Here is a 19263-nt window from a genome sequence, read left to right on the forward strand (position 1 = left end):
TTGCTGCTGAACGTCGCAGCCATGCCGGTGAGTACGCTTCTTTGTTACTCCGTCTCCTTCGGAAGCAGCCACTCCGGGGATCTAGGCTGCGGGGCGTTTGCGACCGAGGCTGACGATATCGCGCAGCTCATTCTCATTTCAGGCTACCCGTCGTCGGGCAAGACACAGCGTGCCCAGCAGCTACGCGCCTTCTTTGAGCAGAAGATTGCACAGGCTCCCGATCCTAGAGTCGCCCGGCTCAAGCTCCACCTCATCAACGACCAGACCCTTGGCGTGGCCCGCAATGTCTACCATACTGCCAAGGCAGAGAAGGATGCGCGCGCCGAGGAGTACTCGGCCATTAAACGCGTGCTGTCTCGGGACGACATCGTCATAGCGGATGGCATGAACTATATCAAGGGCTTCCGCTACCAACTCTTCTGCGAGGCGAAGGCTGTCCAGACGCCCAGTTGTGTTGTACGTGTCGTCTATCATGGTACCAGAAGCTCCATCTGACATCCCAGAGGTGCATATAGGGACACCCATTGAAAAGTGCAGGGAGATAAATAAGAAGCTCCTGGCTGATAAAGACACTGACGGCGGATACGTGGAGGAAGACTTCGAGAACCTGATATTCCGATACGAGGAGCCTAATGGCATGACCCGATGGGATAGTCCGCTATTCACAGTCCTCGATGAAGATGAAACTCCTCCTTTTGACCAGATATGGGAAGCCATGGTAGGAAGTGACGGCAAGACGAAAGTAGTGAGACAAAACCTGGCTACTGTGCTGGTCAGTAGTCCCAAAGATCAACCTTCACCTACCTCGTTGAATCAGTCACTGACGACAAACCATATAGAAACCTGCCACAGAGCAAAACTACCTCTACGAGCTTGACAAAACCACCTCGGACGTTCTCTCCCAAATACAAACCTGGCAAAAGGATCACCCAGGCGAAGAAGGCGGCACCATTCCCCTCCCAGACATCGGAAAGTCGATCGAGCTCCCAGCTTCTACTACGACACTACCGCAACTTCAGCGCATTCGGCGGCAGTTCATATCCATGAATCGGCAGCATTCGCTCTCCAAGGCGCGGGTGAAGGACCTCTTCGTCGACTACCTGAATGATCAGTTCTTGCAATAATGCGGTACTAGGACATTAGTTTGTCGACACTGTTTTGACGCGGTTCGAAGTACATTTGAAGCGCTTCGATGAATTATTTAGTAATCGAAGGAACATTCAGATCTATCCCCTTGATAGGCCTGAAGCCTTGCCGGGCTACCTCGGGGCGTTGGTGAAGAATGCACACATAACGACCCTGCAGCTCCTTGCTTCAGCTTTCCATTAGCACCACGAGCGGTGTCAAAAAGGTGTAAGCAAATTTCTATCCCAGTACTGTACCGTAGCACTGGGTGGACCTGCTCCCTCGGGTTACGAGTTCAAACCCACTGCACGACCCGGGTTTGAATCCCCAGACCCTGGACACGACGCTGTGGGATCAAACGCGTCTTTACCAAGACATGCATCACGATAATTTCCCGCCCTCAAAGCCTGCAAGGGTGGAGCTCCTCAAGCCCTGCGTCGGAGAGAATTGCCTCTTGAAAACACAGGATCAATATTTGGAGGGATCCCCAGTCTACAACTCCAGGGCTCAACCTAGGCAGAAAATGTCAGCGATACGAAGAAGTTGTTGGTGGCGGATGTTGCCGCATCATAGATGGCGTGACACAACACTAAAACTAGCAACTTGGAGAAAGGCCTGGACACTGCCCTGCATGGTTGACTTACTGGACGAGATGATGGCAGTGAAGTTCGGCACTTGGGATGCTAAGATAGGGCTTATAGGAAAGTAAATAGGTACCTAGAAGTGAGGTTTTCCCTTTGCCGATGAGCTTTGGAAAACATCGGCACAGTCGGAATATATCATCCACAGCACAAATTGTATATCTACAATTATCTTGATCACATTTCTACAACTTAATCTCCCCTCTTCTCCACAATACAGAGACTCCTCATCCCCACACACCACGTTCTCGACCTCCCCACCACAAATCCCCAGACCCAGGTCTCGACACCTCGAAACCAGGCCATGATCGTACGACCGTGCCCAAGCCCCGACCCGACGGCATCCCAGAGCCCTACCACTCCACCACTCTAATCCACGTGGAGATCCCAACCCTCGCTGTCTCGCTATCTCGCGTGAGCTTACCTGATCTCACCGACCATGCATCCCAGGCCTTCTCAACAAAGTCTCAGAATACCAATGCACAACGTGCCTGCATATTCTCCAATTCTCGCTCCAATCTTTCCACCAATCACACACTTCTCACCGCTGACCTCACCAAAGCCAAGACATGCATGCACACGAAAGATCGCATTCGTGCTTTTGCGACAGCCAGGTAGGACTTCCCAAATCAGTCATCTTCACTCTTTCTACCAAATCGAGTCCTCTTCACTCTCTCCACCTAATGTTAAAAAAAGAGAAAAAAGCCTCACGCGACATTTCCAACGATAATCCACCCTGCCACGCATCCAGCTCCAAACCACTCGCTCTCGCCTCCTAGCTTCCGCTTCCCGCCAGCCCCCACCACCCGTCTCCACCACCGAAGCCCATCACACCCATCCTCTTCCCAATTCGTAATCGCTATAATCGCCACCAAAGTCGCAACGCTTCAACTAATCCCCCTCACGTGCTCCTATCATCCGGCCCCGGGCGAATGGGCAGATCCCCCCCCCCACCCCACCGAGTCAGCGGAATGCCTCCGCTCGTATGCCACGTGGGAAATCTCACTATCGCAACGTTACACGCACGTCTCTTCCCTTACCGGGACTAGCGTGCGAGATTGTGGCAGTCGCAGCGCTTGCGATGCCCCGACGCGGTTTGCTGAAAAAAGCAAACGTGATTCATGGTGGCGGAATTAGGAGCGCCGCGCGCACCGAAGTAGGCCCGGGGCTAGAAAAGGGTGTGGTCGGGTTGATGGATGAGGCTGAGGGGGGAGCGGGAGCGGTGAGATTGGGCGAGCGATGTGCGGCGATTGTGCATTGGAGGCGTTAGAGGGAATGGGTGAGCGGGAGTGAGAGACGGCAGTTGGTCGAGATTGGGGAGGTGGAGATTGGATTAAGGTTTCACGTCGGAGGGCACAGGGAACCAATGAATGGTAGGGATTGTAGCTTGCGAATGGTTGGAAAAGCAAGGTTTTGATTGATGATACTCGTACTGAAATAGCTATTTTGGGGACTATTGCTGGATAGCGATAGAGGGGGAACGCCTACGAACGCCGACGGGAGGTACAGGGGGATGTACAGAGGGGGGTACAGAAGTTGTCGACGGTCCGGACAACTAACGAAAGAAACGCTACGGTGGGTCAAGGGAAAACGTGGTCGTAGAGACTGACTGCGGTGTACCCCGTGAATCCGGGGCTAAGGAGACGAAGAAAGGGAAGACAACACAGTGGTATTCCCCATATCCGCGACAGAGGAACAGGAACCCAGGAGATATTAAGTCAGGAGATTATGAATAGACGAATTAAGATGGTTGAAAACAGCTGTTAACGGTAAGCAAGCCAATGGAAACACAGGACACTCTCAAGATAGAGGTAGTTAGATCCAATACAACAGCAACACTTTCTCCCAATACACCCTTTCAACACCCAAGATCCCAGGAAAAGATTTGAAACGTTTCAGATATCACACGCCACTCCAGTGGTATACCCATCATTGTCGCATAACACCTTCGTACTCCTCTAAACCCAGCCTGAGCCTCCTCCTCTTGCTCAATTTTTTTTTGTGAACTCCCTAGATCCCATAATTCCTATCCAATCCAGTCTCCGGAATCATGATCCCGTGAAACACCTGCTCCCCCCCGGCCTGCGTTCCGAACTCGCAATTCCCGAAATCCTCTCCGCTCGTCAGGCTCTCATCGCTGAAACTCAACACACTCTGCGGTGGCTGTTGCGCGCCCACATCGCCTAGTCCCCAAACACCCGGCGCCCACGCAAGATGCGCTTCAGCGCCGGCTGAAAGGTGTGGGACGTCGAGAAGCCCGTCAACGGGCGGGCCGCCGTAGATGGTGTCATAGATATTCGTCTGGCCGTTGTCGAGGGACGAGAGGAGGCGTTCCCAGTCTGTTGGCGAGACTTCAGATTTACCACCAATTGTGGCAGTGAACGGGTACGATGATAGTGGGTCCTGAGCGAAAGAGAGGTAGTCGAGGTTCGGGTTCTGACGTAGGGCGCTGTTGCTAGGGCTGGCAGAGGGATGGCGCTTGGAGTGGCTGGTGGGGATGGAGCTGCGGTGGGTAAGGGGGCTCATTGTGGGCTCGGAGCGGGCGTGCCCTTGTTCTGAGCGGATCGAGGAGATACTAGAGGAAGACTGGTTGGTGTGCTGGGTCATCGAGGGAGTGATGCTGGCGAGAGTGGCGCGGCGGGATTCATTGGAACCGTTGCGGGAGTGTTTCGGGGTGAAGCGAGAGGCAATGGCTTTGAGGTGTTTCTGGGTAGCCCTGAATGTGTCTGCAGGAGCGGGCATGCTGCCTTCGGAGTTGTGGCGGGATAGCGTGATGGGGAGGGCTTTCTCTGCGCGGGGGACAGCGACCATGGAGCAGCCTACGCGACGGAAGTCTGCTGCACCGGTTGCAGAGTTGCGGTCAAGCATCTCAATGACAGAGCATACTGTCCTCTGACAGTCCTTCATGAGCTTGCCATCTTGGTTCAGATTCAAGGTCTGGAACAGGAGACCGAATCCGGCTTGAACAAGGATCTCGTTCCGATTGAGGCAGAAAGAGAAGCTGAGGTTTCGCTCGTCCAACAGCTGAACAATCTGGACGATACTCTTGCTGGAATCCGCAACGGCAACGAGGGCCGATGATCCTCGGTCACCAATGTTGGCAAGGACTGCTGGGCGATATACTAGGGAGCGAATGTGGTGATACGCAAGCGACTATCAAATGTTAGCTGCGGGTCTCATACTTCATTGGCATGTGACACGTACCAGAATCGGCGATCGGCTACTCGTCACATTGGTACTCGGCTTGTCCTGTTGGAAGTGTAATCTGAGATGAGGAGCGAGGTTATTCAACCAGTCCTCGAGTTCGTCGGCGAGCGACGTTAGAGCGCGGAAAGAGATTTCATGTGACGCCGACGCAGGGTAGAGTTCCTGGAGGGTTTTGGCGAGCACGCGAGTGACTCGGAACAATGCGAGAGCACTGGAGAGTTTCGTGAATTCGCCGGGTAGAGTTGGCAAAAAGCCCTTCTCCGTAACATATTCGTCATCGGCATCAGCCGGGTACTCGCATTCGACGTCTTCTTCCCGAAGGAGTTTGGGTAGTCCAAGATGTGCAGCGGAAAAGCTTCAGAAGTTAGCGACGGATCCAAAGACTTCGGAGATGCGGTCATACCAATCGATAGTATACAAGGTCCAGAACACCTTCTTCCTGGTCTCGCTAGTCAGAGCACCAAGCGCGAACCGTTTTTGGGACTGGTGAAGGCCTAAGCGTTGAGCCAGGCTGACAGCCAGCCCCTTATACTTGAGGAGCCGCCCGAAGTCCGATCGGAGGAGAGAATGGATTTGCGCAAGAATGAGACATTGCAGTGTTTGCATGCAGTTGTCCATCAAGAATGAATCGAGCGCACTCTGCCATTGTGACTCAAACGAGTCGAAGTCTTTATCCTCATGTGACTTTGGGAATTAGCGAGAGCTTTCACAATAAGCAACTGTTAACTTACATCACTTGACAGTGCCGCGATTCCAAAGACGAGGTTGAGTTGCGCGATTGACTTTTTGTCGGTCATACTTTCGGGGCTTGCGACGTACTTCTCGTACAGGTGGAGGAACGTCGGCCGATGAAGAACCGGGAACAGCGGCGCCCACTCTTGGAAGAAGATGTTGATCATCTGGTCAGACACTAGACGCGGCGGCGCGTTCCAGGAGACGATGCGTGTTCGTGAATTGCTCGCTGATTCTTTCGAGCCGTTGCCGAAAAAGGCGCCTGAGCTGATGTCTGCGCAAAGACGGCCGGATTCTTGCATCTTATGCTTGAAGGCGTCTACTCTGAGTTAGAATGCGATTTGAAAAACTGTTCGTGATAGCCATACCGATGAGCGTCCTCCCGCTTGACGTTCCAACGAAGAAGGAATCACAGTTCTCGTCATCCAAGAGCAGCGGGCTCTGCTGCACCTTGAACACGTCCTCCTTGTCCACCGTCTCTTCCCGACTTTCCATCTCCGGGCTCGTCGACGGCCTCCTCGGACTCAGCAACGGCTGCGGCGAATGTGAATGTATCCGGCTCAACATGTCGATCTTCTCATCTTTCTCGTCCAACAGATCTTTCAACTCCCTGACTTCGGCCTCGAGCGCTCTGACTCTCTCCTCTAACGACTCGGTATATCCTCTCGGGAAGGCCCTTCGGCTCAGCTTGTCGCTCGTCTTGCACTCGAAGCCGACATTGACGCACTGCGAGCAGCTCGGGCGGATGCCGTCGCAGCGGATCTTCTTGGAGCGGCAGCGGTCGCAGGCCTGGGCGATGCGGGCCTGGGCGCTGCTGCCGACCTTGATGACCTTCATGGGGAGAATGCCGGGCATGTTGGCGGTCGACGGGGGGTGGTGCGGTATATATGGCGCTCAGAACAGTAGAACAGTGGGTGCGTGATTTAGTCCCGCAGGACGTCGGATGAAAGTGCGGTAATTCGGCAGAGCACCATTCAGCGGTTCCGGAGGGGTGACGCGTGCGTTATTCGACGATAATGGGGGTAAGAGCGTGGTGTTGAGGCCAGAAAAACGCGCGGTGAGAGGTGAGAGAGACGGGATGCGAGAGGGAGCAGATCAGGCGAGCAGCGAAACGGCGCTGGTGCAGCGAATATGAGGACCGACTGGCCTGTGGCGGGAGAGGATTCAGCGGAGGAGCCGGCGGCGTCGTTGTGCACGCCTTGCCCAGCGCGGCGTGGGCTGCCCAGCACCCCAGAAAACGATCACTTCGCGGGGAAAAGGGCCTTCTGCAGCCTGCGAATCAGCACGCCCCCATTTCTGGCGCGCTGGACGAGCCCTCCCGTTCCTTTTTCGTCGCCAGAGCCCGTCGCGACCTGCCCCAGACTGCTGCACCCTCGTCCACGTCTCCGCACCCTCTCCGCGTTTGGGCCTGGCACCCGATCCTCACTGGCCGCGCCCTGAGTGCGTTCCAGCGCCGAAACACGAGGCGCCGCGGACCATGGTCGTTGCGGGGAAGCACATGATGGCTTTGACAGACGGCGCGGAGCCGGGAGCACTGGCTTTGTCCCTCTCCGCAGCGTCGCCGGGAGCATCGTCATCCATCACATCTGCCGTTCCGCTCTGATCGAGACAGAAGGCATTCAATGGGCCAGCCATGACAGCTGCGAGGGGCAAGGATCAGCCCCGTGGAGGGGCGCCAATGCCCACTGCGCCCATATGACTTCTATCGCGAAGCTACATTAGGCCACTGCCCCAGGATGATTTACGTTCTGCGCCGAATCACCTCGTTCGAGACACTGCGCCGCGCGCCTTGCCAGAAGGTTGCGCAGACCTGGGCGGGTGAGGCCATGGCCGTGCAGGTGAACACACCAGACGGCACCATCCCTGAATTAAGTTGGGCCGATGGCTGCCCCACGACCAGCCTGCCGGTCGGAGCAACTCTTGTCAAGCCACTGGCATTTTGAAAGAAAGAAAAATAAGAGTCTCTGGATGAACGCGTAGTGGAGGCCTGTGTATGTATAGTAGGATAGTGTGGAATAGCTGCTCGGAAGGGCGGTCAGCGAAGCCGGCTGACTATTCTAGCCCTTACTCATGTGGGAGATGTGCAATCAAGGATGGAGTTGTGAGATGGGATCCACGTTGTGCAAGATGTTGTGTTTCCACCTCGATCGCTGCGGGCACTCCTCATGTAGATTCAGGAGCGCCGCCCTCTGGATCCTCTGGGGCAATCTCCGGTGATCATCACACTGACGAGGATCACCAAACGCTTTCGTATTTATCTACTCACACTCCCGTGAGTCTCGGAAACGAAAAAAGAAAGTAACTGTTCGGTCGATGAGAATGCTCGGGCGATGTGTCAATATTGGGTGAGGTGACATAGTAAATGCTTGTGATATTCTTGAATAGCCGTGGCTATTGCTTTTCTACCGAAAGCCGTTTCTCTCAGAAGCAAACCTGCCTAGGTAAAATCTTCTTCTACGGCCTCGTCATCATCCAGGCCGAGATACTTCCTAACGACCTGTGATTGAACGAGCACAAGCTTCTGCATCATTCACGCCGTCAGTGGCTTCCATGGAGTTCGTAGGATGCGGGGAAGATGGTGTCGGGAGCAAGCGAGCATATCACACGTTGGCTGGTCTGGGGGTGGCAAACGCATGTATCTGTAGGGCTGGGTATCATGGATGACGTACCTGATCTTCGAGGTCTCCGTAGGCTCTCTCTAACAGTGTTAGTTCGAGTTCACGGAGTCTCCCGGCTAGCTTCCACGGCATGTCTCTAATGTGGTCTCCTCTTTCAGGATCACCCGTCTCGTAGAGCGTCCTAATCTGGGTTTCGACGCGGCCTTGCAGAATGGCAACCGCGCGCAATTGGTAGACATCCCACAGCTCTTCGTTTTGAAGAAGGCCTCTTAGATCTGCAGTGCCAGCCAACTCTTCCTCCTTCCAAAGAGACTTCATCTCCAATTTGCCGTCGATTGTCCGCAAGAAGTTGATACCGAGACCATCCTCTTCATTGATGCAGACGAGCCATATGAAGTCACTTTCCCAGTCCGTACGATCACCTTTATCGAACAATCGGAACCCTGGTGCGGCGGTACTGACAGCTAGCTTCGCTGCCCGGAGAGGGTCATCGTCTGGTATCGTGAGATCAATGAACATAACCTTCGCAGAGTCCATGGAGTCTTCAATGAATCCATAGGAGAATATCATTTCACACGCTCCCTTGTCGTCGCCATATCTGAGCCTATCAGCTAGTGCATTTCGTACAGGTACCGTCCCTTACGTGATTGTTATCTCCCCGTCCTTCTTGATACTCTTGCCGTCGCGCAATATAAGCACGCCGTTTCCATTTTCGTCCTTTTCGTATAGTGCGGCTGTCGCATCGCCAGACGAATGATTCGCCATATCTACACAAGGAACCATACAGTCTCCTATGCCGGGAAATTCGAGGGCCCGGGATCGATACATTGCATCCACTTGCATCCAGTCATCGAAAGTAATGAAGCCGTCATCTTCATCCCACCAATACTTTTTACACCATCCTATATTAGCTGTAGCAGTCCTGACCTCTTCAAATTCCCGAAATAGACTATTAAGTTTCGCGTTGATGGCCGGTTTTAGCGTGGTTCCTAAAAGGATTTCGTGTTCGTCTTCGGTCCAAAAGGTGGGTAGAAGCTCCTCAGGAAGAAATTTGATATATCTGTGAGAAACCTTAGCGAATCTTGATGTACTCTGATACTGAATGCCGTACTCTGTCAGTGGGCATGGCACTCCCACACTTTCTGGTATATCTGGGCATGATATTGAAGCCTGGAAGAGGAGGAACACCAATATAGCGCCTCTAGCAGTCTGCACATGAAGTTAGGGCCTGGTATTTAGAAAGCGATATTCGTGATCATTGGGTGTGATTCTGGTAGCAACAAATGTGCAGAAGATTGTAGGGAGTCTCTTGAATGAAAGCAGACTCACTCTTCCGAACTGACCCAAGGAGTCAAGCAGCTCTTTCAGTTGCTGGTCAGCCTTTGCAGATACATTTACGCCTTCCAGGGAGAGAATTAGATCCGTGGGCACAACCACGAGAGGTGGCTCTTTGCCTGTAGCCAGGTCTCGCTCCGCTATGACGGTTGACCCGCGGCCCTCAAATCCAGGTAGCGGCCCTATCTTGATACCGTCGAATGAGACGCCATTGAACTCTGCCCATGGCCGAAACTCGGATATAGGGCGTTTGAGCCAGCCTTGTAGTCGCCCTCTTCGAATCATCGCGGGCGACTGATGGTCGAGCTTACGCAGGAATTCTCTCTTGGGTATACCCTACCAGGCGGTACCAATGTGCGAACCAAGAACAGCCGCCGTGTCCAACAGACAGTCACAGTCTCAATGCGTTTGTATGAGTACCGTAGTCCTAACGAGACCCTGAATAGGGGACCGTAAAGATCATGCAGGAACAGTTGTGGATTACAGAGGTCCGGGTAATCACTGAAATTTGTGACGTGGGACTAACTCGGATGTCTTTTGTAAGGGTTACTACAGAAACGAGACTTATCCGGATGGAATTGAGTATATCTTTGAGTGTTCCCCAGGTATTGTCGGAAGACTGATGGCAGGAAGAGCTTTGGAGACGAATAATGACTACGGACCGAATTTCCAAGACTTTTCACGGTACCCTTGGGGACGGCAGATTCGTACCGGGGCCTTTCCAGATAGGACTCTGTATACTTGCCAATACTCTGTACTGTTTGCGCTGTTTCGCCGGTATGGGTGAATCCGAAAATCTAGACCCTTTCCTCTGTTGTGGTGCTGCGTGTGCGGTGGGTCGTTCATGCAGTCATGGCCAGCGCATTCCCAGACCAAACAAAGTGAGCCATTGGACTTGCGATGAAACATGCCTTGTCCTAGCTCCTACCGACGAGGTCCCTGAATGTTGTTGTGGCGGTTCCTTGGCGCACGTGCTGGCGGGCTGCGTAGGTCCCAGCACGCTAAAGTCCAATGTTTGTCAACATGGGAGATCGCCAATGCTAGAGGTGCTGGCCCTCTCTACCTACAACTTCTCTACTTCTCTCCCACTCCGCTTCGATCCCACCACATCTTTACAGCTATTGTTTATTGCATGTCGGGACAAGCTCTGGAGACTCTTGCGACCACAACAATAGCCGCCAACACCATACTCACCCCCACAACACACCGCCGCCGCTCACCACTTCGACGCTTTGCCATTCTCGCCGCCTCAGTGTTTGCTCGCTCCTGGTCTTAGGCTTAGACATATCTCACTGTACAAAGAATTGAGAGAGAGAGCTACTAGTGTTGTGCTTGCTCTCTGCAAACGGCGCATCTCCAAACACCGCCATCACAACAATGCCTCCTGGATCTGCGACCAGCTATGGGCAAGTCATTGAGTACATTCAAGGTATGTTTGCGCACCATTGGAGACACGAAACTGTCACCTTCCAATCTTGCCTAACGCTGACATTGTCACCTGCTAGACCGACTGTACCTAGCCTCATACACCCATACTCCAGATGCCAACACACCGTTTCCCTACCCCAAGCAGAGTCGATCCCCGAGCAAGCGATCATCGCGAGCACAAGCAGGCCCCACAGCTACTGGCCCGAAAAACAATCCTCCGGTTTACTTCTCAATCGACAAAAATCTCTTATACAACGCCTTTCACGCCGACTTTGGCCCACTCCACATTGGACATTTGTACAGATTCGCGGTGCAGCTGCATGAAGTGCTCGGAGATCCAGCGAACGAGGATAGGGGTGTCGTTTTCTGGAGCAATGCTGATTCAAGGAGTAAGTCCCCATAGCAACATATGTTTTGGTCGGATCCTAATGTTTTGAAGGTCGCGCAAATGCGGCCTGCATCTTGGCATGCTACATGGTCCTGATACAGTCATGGCCACCACATCTAGCCCTCGCGCCGATTGCGCAAATGGATCCCCCATGCATGCCGTTCAGAGATGCAGGGTACAGTCAGGCCGACTATGTGATCAACATCCAGGATGTTGTGTACGGAGTGTGGAAGGCCAAGGAGGAGGGCCTATGTGGGCTGAAGGAGTTCAGCTTAGAGGAGTATGTGCACTCACCACCATATCGTGTGCGACACTGACAGCGACCCAGGTATGAAAAGTACGAGCGCGTTGACATGGGAGACTTCAACTGGTTGACACCGAGTTTCCTCGCTTTCGCATCACCACAACACAAGCCTACCCACGTGATACCACAATCTTCTCCGATGTATGACACACTCCCCACGAATATCGCCGACGTACAAAAATCGAATCTGCCCACACCTTTCAAGAATGTGCTATCTCATTTCTCTGCGCGCAATATCGGTCTGGTCGTGCGACTCAACTCTGAGTTGTACTCGCCCTCATACTTCGAAGCGCTCAACATCCAACATCTCGACATGATATTCGATGATGGTACTTGCCCTCCTCTCTCACTGGTGAAGAAGTGGATCAATCTGGCGCATGAGGTGATCACCGTCCGGAAACAAGGCATCGCAGTTCATTGCAAGGCGGGTCTCGGACGCACAGGGTGCTTGATCGGCGCGTACCTGATATACAGGCACGGATTCACGGCGAACGAGATCATTGCGTTCATGCGCTTCATGCGGCCGGGTATGGTTGTTGGGCCGCAACAACATTGGCTACACCTCAACCAAGGCACCTTCCGGGAGTGGTACTACGAGGACACGATGAAGGCCAAGATGGCTGAAATGATGCCATCTACACCCACGAGGACTCTGCACAAGCAACGCCTCGCTAGCAACGGACAGACCTTCACACCTCCCAACGGTTCCCAGAAGCGGTCAGCTCTCGGCGAGATCCACTCGAATGACCAGAACAGCGGAAGCAGCTCCATGATCCAAGACGAGAACCTCCCTGCTCCCACACCTGGTCAACCACGGAAAACAAGCAAGCTATACGGGGGAGTCAGCAGCAGGCATCCTTCTCATCGAGCTCACGAGAACGAGCCTTTCGTGAAGCCCGATGCGGAGATCACAACCATACAACGGTACACCCAAGGCGAGTCTGAGAGCGAGGAGGAATACCAATTGCGCCTGATGGCTCGGCGGACAGCATCCCGATCGCCCATGTCCAAGGAGAAGCGCCGTGCCGTGAGCTGCACAACCACTACCACCTCAACCATCACTACGACGGCATGGGTCCCCGGCGGCGAGAGCGACATCGAGAACCAAGGCGTCAACCGACCCAAGACGCCCGCGCGGGAAAAGAGCACAGGCCGCGGCGACCTCAGCGTCGGCAAGCGATCCAGCCCGTCACGACGAAGCGGAGAGCACAAGACCGGTGTTCGCAAGGTCAGCGGGAGGGTTGGCAGCGTCGGCAACGCTACCCTCGCGCGCACGAAGTCATGAGAGTCCGATTCTTGAATCATTGCATGCATCTTCAAGCAAACGGCATTGCTGGCGTACTCGGGGCGGCTCTGAGCTCTCTTGTCCTCCTCCCTCCTCTCGCTCGTCGGCGGGAATGATCATACATGGCGTATTTCATCTGGCAAAGCACTTGGGATCTCAGCGTTGGGCGTATGTGTGCTCCTCACTTCCCGCCTCCTCGCCAGTCTTGCTAGGTACCGGTGTTATGGAAACGTTGGTGGCGGGCGTCTTATTGTTGTGGTCGGGTCATTGAACTTTCTTGTACCTTTTCTCTCCTTTTCCCTTTCCTTTTCCTTGACTGTGTTTTTGTTTCATGGGGTTTATTTCATTTTCTGTCTCTTTCTGTCAAAGCGAACGGCGTATACAATGACGTGTATGACATTAAATGAGAGCGCGAGACAGTGTAATACTTCATCCATGCCTTCCCTTTGCACGTGAGCGATGTAATCATTGGATCATAACTTCATTATCGAAGTAAGAAACTAAGTATACAAAGGTAATTCAAGAGAAAGAGAAAAGAAACCCGCGCCAGGCCAGCGCCGCTGTCATGGTTGCCCCGTCAAATTCGCAGCCTGCCAGCTAGCCATCCGGGTTTCGTAATCATACTAACACAACGCCAGAATAGGAATCGCAAGGGTATGGGTATGTGTGTGTAACTCGGTGGACAAGAAGAGCCATTTACGGCTTATCCTTGTGGCCGATGTGCAGCTTGTTCTTGACCTTGTCGGCCAGGCTGACCTTCTCCTTGGTGCCCGAGGGCGTCGGGGAGGCGGTCGAGGTGTCGTCCTTCGCAGTCTCGTCGGGCTTGCTCTTGTGGATGCCCTTCTGCTCCAAGAGGCGGTCGGCTTCGCGACCGGCGCCAGGCTTGGTAGCATCGAAATCGCCGCCTTCGGCCGCGAGGCCAGTGCTCTAATATCATGTTAGGTGCATATCCGACATCGACGGGTGTAAGGGTAAGGGGTAACGTGCCTTCACCCACTGCTCGCCGGTCCCGTGCTCCTCCTTGCCGAGCTCCTGTCCGCCCTCCTGGCCTGCCTTGCTCTCCCGCCTCTCCTCAAGCTTCGTCTTCTTCTTCTCCTCGCTACCACCGTCGCCACCATGCATATGCATCGGCTCGCCCGAGTGGTCGTTCGGGTCCTTCTTCTTCAGCGCCTCCTCGCCGTCGATGTCGTCGACGTTCATCGTCGACTTTGACTTCGACTCGCCCTTCTCCGGCTCGTCGGTCGGGTTTGCGGCGCCCTGCTGCTTCTGAGTTGGAGCGGCACCAGACTCAGGTGGTGCACCGGTGTGGGCCGCGGATTCGGTGGGCCGCACGTCGCTGCCCTTGGGGTCGGAGCCCATGCTGCCTACGACGCCGGTCTTGGAGGTCTCATGCTCGGGATGTGGAACACCGCCGGCAGCCGCGGAGGTAGGGTTGGGGCCGGGATTGCTAGTTGAGGTGGATGTGGAAGGGGCAGACACGTCGCCGGTCTTGGAGGTCTCGTTCTCTGGGTGCGAGATCCCGCCAGTCGTAGTGGAGGTTTGACCGAAGCCGGGAGAGGGGGATGCGGCGGATATGCGTTCACCTGAGGCGCAAAAACTGTTAGTTCTGGGTTGAAAGGAGATGTTTAGATGAAAGTAACCGTCAGAGTCGGTGTACTCGTGGTAGTTGTCGTGGATGAGGAGGTCGAGCTGCGGCCGGGTGCGGACGACTAGGGGGGAGGTGCTATTGCGTAGTCGGCGTTCGGTCTGGTGGAAGAACGACATGGTGAGGGTGGGACGATGTCGTTCGATTGGACAGAAGAATGGGATGCTGGCTTCGATTTGACGAGTGTTGTCTGGAGAGGCAGTGAAGAGCCTTGGGGAGATGTTCTATTGTGATTTCCTCTGCTCAAGAGGTCGTTTGTGCCTTCTGTGGGTGTCTCGTTGGGCATGTCCCTTCGAATCGGGGAGTCGGTGGTATTTCCGGTGTAGTCAAGAAGGGCTGATAACTGAAAGAAGTTGAATAGTACTAACCGGAGATGGGATTCTCTGGAGCATATAAGTCAGCTAATTGACCTTTCAATGTCTTCTTCTCAGGTGATACACCCTGCAGCGATATCCGTGGATGGAATGCCGGGCAGTCACATTTGAGTGATCGAACTTACCCGAATTGCCCTTGTCAAAAGGCTCGCTCACAGTGCCTTTGCCCTGCTCGCCCGAGAGGGGTTCTAAACCGCCAGTCTCGTTGGTCGTGGTGCGCTCCTGGGCCTGCTCGCCCTCTCCCCAAATGAGCTTGCTCGCAGCACTGGCGACATTGTTGACGGTTTCCATATTGATTGTTAGGTTACAGATTGTCTGTAAGGGTTTGGGGTATACGGTGGTGCTTGTATGAAGTGGGGTGTATGTGGTGATGTGGTTGTTATTCAACTCCAAGACAAAGGGTCTGGTTAAGTAAGGCTCTCGAGGCCATGACGTTGCCGTACCAGAAACAGAACCCGCGCCCGCCATCTAGGACAAGTGCGTCACAGGCGGGGCACCTAGCGGTTCCACGCGGACTGTTAGCTCTGCTAGCCAGCCATTCACCCAATTGTGCTGCATCCCCAGATCGATCAGGCTTTAGGCTCTGGTTGCTTCTGTATCCTAATTTAGGTGCAATTAGGCGTTTGGCCCATGGGACCCTCTGTGCTGCCTTGGAGAGGCTTCAACCTCGGAATGGTGCTGGAAGAGTGACGTTGGGAGAGCGTTGACGTCAGCCAAGACATGTCGCCTCAGCTCGCACGTGATCATTCGTCAAATAACGCGAGATACATCTGATCACCACTCTGCCACTTGAACATGCATGGGAGTATGGAGAGTCTTCCGGAAAATATTTTGCTACCCAATCAAGACCCTACAGAATTAGAACGCCAACGTAGAACAATCAGCCATCTTCGCAAAGCTCGGACCATACCAGGAGGTGTTGAACCATCAGCGACCACTTGAGAATCAAAAAGCCTTCCTTCAGTCTTTACATCTTTCCCAGTCAAGCACCTCTTCCATATCAAGACCCCGAGCTTTCTTCCACGACAGCACTCCTAGTTGAATAGGTGATGCAACTTATCCTGAGCTCGTTTCCTCCTCATTCAAATCCAAAACATGACTTTGTCGAACTTTTCATTCCAGGGGTTCTTTTTGACCGTGTCGGCAACCGGAATCTTCCAGTGTTCAGAGTTAGCCAGCATCTTAGCACATTCAGCCTTCCAAGCGATCATCCCATCTTTGTTAAGCTTCGGAAAATCTTTAGCGTTGTCTTTTGTCTTTTGGGTACGGCCCTGGGGTATTCCACCACTTCTTTTAGTGTCATTGTACCACCTAATTTGCTCCTCGAAAACGGGCAGCTCAAACTTTGGATTCTGCTGCCAAGATCGCAGGTAACATCGCCCACGTTCGCAGAGGCGATCCGCAAGGTACGCGGGAGCGCAGTACGAAACACCTTTGGTTGCGCGACTGAAGGCGTAGCATAACTTGTGGGTCTTAAATGGTCAGGGCCGCGTTTGAACTGACAACTAGGTGCAAGCATGACTTACTGTTTCTTGGATCTCCTGAGAGGTCAACTTCATCCCATTTTCTAGCACATAGTAGTGCGCTGACCTTGCAGTGCCTTTCACGGCTGCATGAGATTGAAGGAAAAAGTTGTCTTGGCCCGGAAGAGTAACGACTTGGTCAACCACGAGACCTGGCCTCAAGTTCCCATTGACTGCTCCAGATTTGTTGTCTTTATACGAGCCAATATGGTCCTTTGCGTAAAACCGGGTATGGTGTCGTTTGCCTACGACCACGAAAGTGAGCTCCAGCGACGACGCCGGATTCCCTGTCACCTCCTTGTAGGCCGTTCTGATTGCGTTTATCTCCATGTCCTTAACCTGCTTGAACTGACTGTCCGAGACCCCGTCTCTGTACTATAGTGAAGATTAGACCATGCCAGGGGCCAAAGCTGGACTTTATTGACTTACAAAAAGGACCCTGGTAGGAAATTTTCCGTTTTCCGAATTCCAGGCCTGAAGGCGTTCCGAGACCATTCCCTTGAGGTCTCCTATGATCTAAGTACAATAAGCAACTACGTCTCGTAACTACAATCTTCAACTCACTTCTTGACCGCCAGCTTGTAGACGAACTGAACCTGGATAATTCATCATATGATGGTTGAGGCTTCCTACCACTGCGGCAATGGATGGGCTCCCGTCAGCTCCTCCGATAGGGGGATGCCCAACATCGGCGCCCATGACGATTGTGTCCTCAGTCTTCCTCAGTATACCTCCCTCAATACGATGGGTGTCCTTCCCGTGTTTGAGGTTGAACTTAAGTGCCAGATTGGAGAGCTTCTGTGCCATTGGAGGTAACGGAAGGTATGTCTTGATCTCAGAGCCAGTCCTCTCATCCTTAACTGAACTCACTTTCAAATCTCGGGTCCCGTACTTACCTTGCAAACAACACACATTGAGAATGCCACGGCTATCGCCTTCTCTTTTCACAGTGCTGTAGAGCTCTTTGTAATCGTTAGGTAAGATGACCAGAACCATTGAGTCCTGCAAGACTTTATTGAAACCATCAGCGACGGCGGTTCGGAGTGTTATATCGGCTGCCCATTTGATCTGGTGAACACACTGTTCCGGGTCGAAAGCATTGGTGATCTTGATCCCATAGTTGGTCAGATGTTGTTGCAGTGCTTTTCCCAGTTTTTCCGGCTCGCAAAAATTGGAGTTTCTCAAGTAAATTACCTCGAGCCACGGCGCGATCACTTTTCCTTGGAATAAAGGCCACTCCGCGATCTCTTTTCCGCGGACCAAAGGAGCTTGCTTTAGGTGCCAAGAGGCATCCTTGATGGTCGGTTGGATTTTTGAATCATAGGACAATCTTGGTGACGGAAGAATGCGAGCAATGAACTCAACCAATGAAGTGTTGATATTGAAACCAATACCCTCCTGTAGACGGTCAGTTACGGTAACATTACTCAGGGTTATCAGGATCGTGCTCACAAAGTTGGCCCTACCGTCGCCCCCGCTAATACCGAGGCTCTTGAGACCTTCACCAACAATCAGCCTCGCATTGTCGCCGGGCGACCGAAGAGCGGCCGAGATCATGTCAGAGGTCTGTGTCGAGTTGAGCGGGATTTTGACCGGTTGCATTGGTAAAATCTCGAGACAACTGGCAGGGACCCAGACCGCACCTTTCTCGCTCTCTAGTCTCATCTGATCGCTGCTCTTATTTTGCCCTTTGATGTCGTGCGCACACTGGAAATTTTGTCCGACATTCACGCACAAGTCACTCGGATCGACTTCCACTCCGAGACCTGGCAAACCTAGTTAGCAGAGCTGCAGATAGCGAATGCAATATCAAGCTTCTCCCGCATACCTTCGAAATAGGCCATGACTTTCTCTCCTTTTCTCATCCGGCCGTCACTTCCTCGCACGAAGTACTCCTGATCTTTCACCGTGTCGCCTAGCTGGCGGAACACTTTGCCCCTATTATCTTCAGCATTTCGGTCTACATCTTCGTTCTCGTCCCTTCTCAAGTATGTAACCCTTAGGTTTGCCCCTTTCAAGACCTTTTCGGCGGCATCGGATGTACCATGAATCTGAATGAATTTCGAGACCAGGATTGGCTTCAGAAAAGCCGATGTCGCTGTGTTGACGTTCAGCAAAGTGTTCTCTGTGCCAGGGCGAATGGAGAAGAAGTATCCCCGAATAGATATGAGGCTTTCTTGATTCCCAAGCTGCGTTATACCGTTGTTGAGAAAGCATTTGTTCGCTTTCGGCCGTGAAATTCCGTCCCGTTTGATTTGTCCCGCCGCGTCGTGCGTTTTTCCCTCCAACATTCGGTCGGACATTATTGCGTTCAAAGCTCGAATAGTTCCGTTTTGATTGTCAAACTCGCCCTTTTCGGCATATTCTCGGAGTTTTCCAGGTTCGTAGCTGGTTCTCAATTCAAGCTTGACGATAGTCGAACCACTGGCTCCACTGGGCCTTGTATACGGAAGATCTATGAATTCCAGTGGGCTGTCAAGAAGCCGATTGTTGATCCAGAGTGTGTCATAATCCGTGGCCGAGTCACTACCGGGTTTGAGTCTTAGATGCGGCTGTGATTTTTGGAGAGCTTCGAAAACTCTTCGCTTTTCAACTCGGTTCCTGCTCGGAGTGTACTGTATGGAGTACTCGTTCAGCAATGACGGCACATTCTGAACA

General features: G+C 53.1%; 6 protein-coding genes across 6 annotated transcripts; 2 read left to right on the forward strand and 4 right to left on the reverse strand.

The window, feature by feature from the left end:
- Positions 1-21: 21 nt before the first annotated feature.
- BDZ99DRAFT_375320 (chromatin associated protein KTI12) lies at positions 22-1124 on the forward strand (the record flags this gene model as incomplete). The annotated part of the gene is made up of 3 exons (XM_033714971.1): positions 22-456; positions 506-772; positions 840-1124. The coding sequence occupies 3 exons, from the start codon at positions 22-24 to the stop codon at positions 1122-1124; spliced, it is 987 nt and encodes a 328-aa protein (XP_033584673.1).
- A 2565-nt stretch (positions 1125-3689) lies between these two features.
- Positions 3690-6560, reverse strand: BDZ99DRAFT_432017 (uncharacterized protein; the record flags this gene model as incomplete). Its single annotated transcript, XM_033717312.1, has 6 exons — positions 3690-4919; positions 4971-5328; positions 5377-5657; positions 5705-6024; positions 6074-6207; positions 6271-6560. The coding sequence occupies 6 exons, from the start codon at positions 6558-6560 to the stop codon at positions 3777-3779; spliced, it is 2526 nt and encodes an 841-aa protein (XP_033584674.1). The 3' UTR covers positions 3690-3776.
- Positions 6561-8074: 1514 nt separating this feature from the next.
- On the reverse strand, positions 8075-10125 carry BDZ99DRAFT_23116 (SET domain-containing protein). The gene is made up of 5 exons (XM_033713508.1): positions 9653-10125; positions 9435-9532; positions 8967-9383; positions 8375-8921; positions 8075-8226 (listed from the first exon to the last, which is right to left on the reverse strand). Exons 1-5 carry the CDS (start codon positions 9941-9943, stop codon positions 8143-8145), a joined length of 1437 nt encoding a protein of 478 aa, XP_033584675.1. The 5' UTR covers positions 9944-10125; the 3' UTR covers positions 8075-8142.
- A 910-nt stretch (positions 10126-11035) lies between these two features.
- Positions 11036-13493, forward strand: BDZ99DRAFT_493476 (tyrosine-protein phosphatase CDC14; the record flags this gene model as incomplete). Its single annotated transcript, XM_033723236.1, has 4 exons — positions 11036-11087; positions 11179-11475; positions 11526-11754; positions 11803-13493. The coding sequence occupies 4 exons, from the start codon at positions 11036-11038 to the stop codon at positions 13061-13063; spliced, it is 1839 nt and encodes a 612-aa protein (XP_033584676.1). The 3' UTR covers positions 13064-13493.
- BDZ99DRAFT_457448 (uncharacterized protein) lies at positions 13446-15455 on the reverse strand. Its single transcript, XM_033718676.1, has 4 exons — positions 15208-15455; positions 15077-15091; positions 14051-14646; positions 13446-13990 (listed from the first exon to the last, which is right to left on the reverse strand). The coding sequence occupies exons 1-4, from the start codon at positions 15371-15373 to the stop codon at positions 13760-13762; spliced, it is 1008 nt and encodes a 335-aa protein (XP_033584677.1). The 5' UTR covers positions 15374-15455; the 3' UTR covers positions 13446-13759.
- A 424-nt stretch (positions 15456-15879) lies between these two features.
- On the reverse strand, positions 15880-18411 carry BDZ99DRAFT_23218 (Piwi-domain-containing protein). The gene is made up of 6 exons (XM_033713520.1): positions 17489-18411; positions 17170-17428; positions 17035-17121; positions 16673-16980; positions 16609-16620; positions 15880-16554 (listed from the first exon to the last, which is right to left on the reverse strand). Exons 1-6 carry the CDS (start codon positions 18268-18270, stop codon positions 16290-16292), a joined length of 1713 nt encoding a protein of 570 aa, XP_033584678.1. The 5' UTR covers positions 18271-18411; the 3' UTR covers positions 15880-16289.
- Positions 18412-19263: the final 852 nt, after the last annotated feature.

The sequence above is a fragment of the Mytilinidion resinicola genome, assembly GCF_010093595.1.
Source record: "Mytilinidion resinicola strain CBS 304.34 unplaced genomic scaffold BDZ99scaffold_1, whole genome shotgun sequence".
Taxonomy (NCBI): domain Eukaryota; kingdom Fungi; phylum Ascomycota; class Dothideomycetes; order Mytilinidiales; family Mytilinidiaceae; genus Mytilinidion; species Mytilinidion resinicola.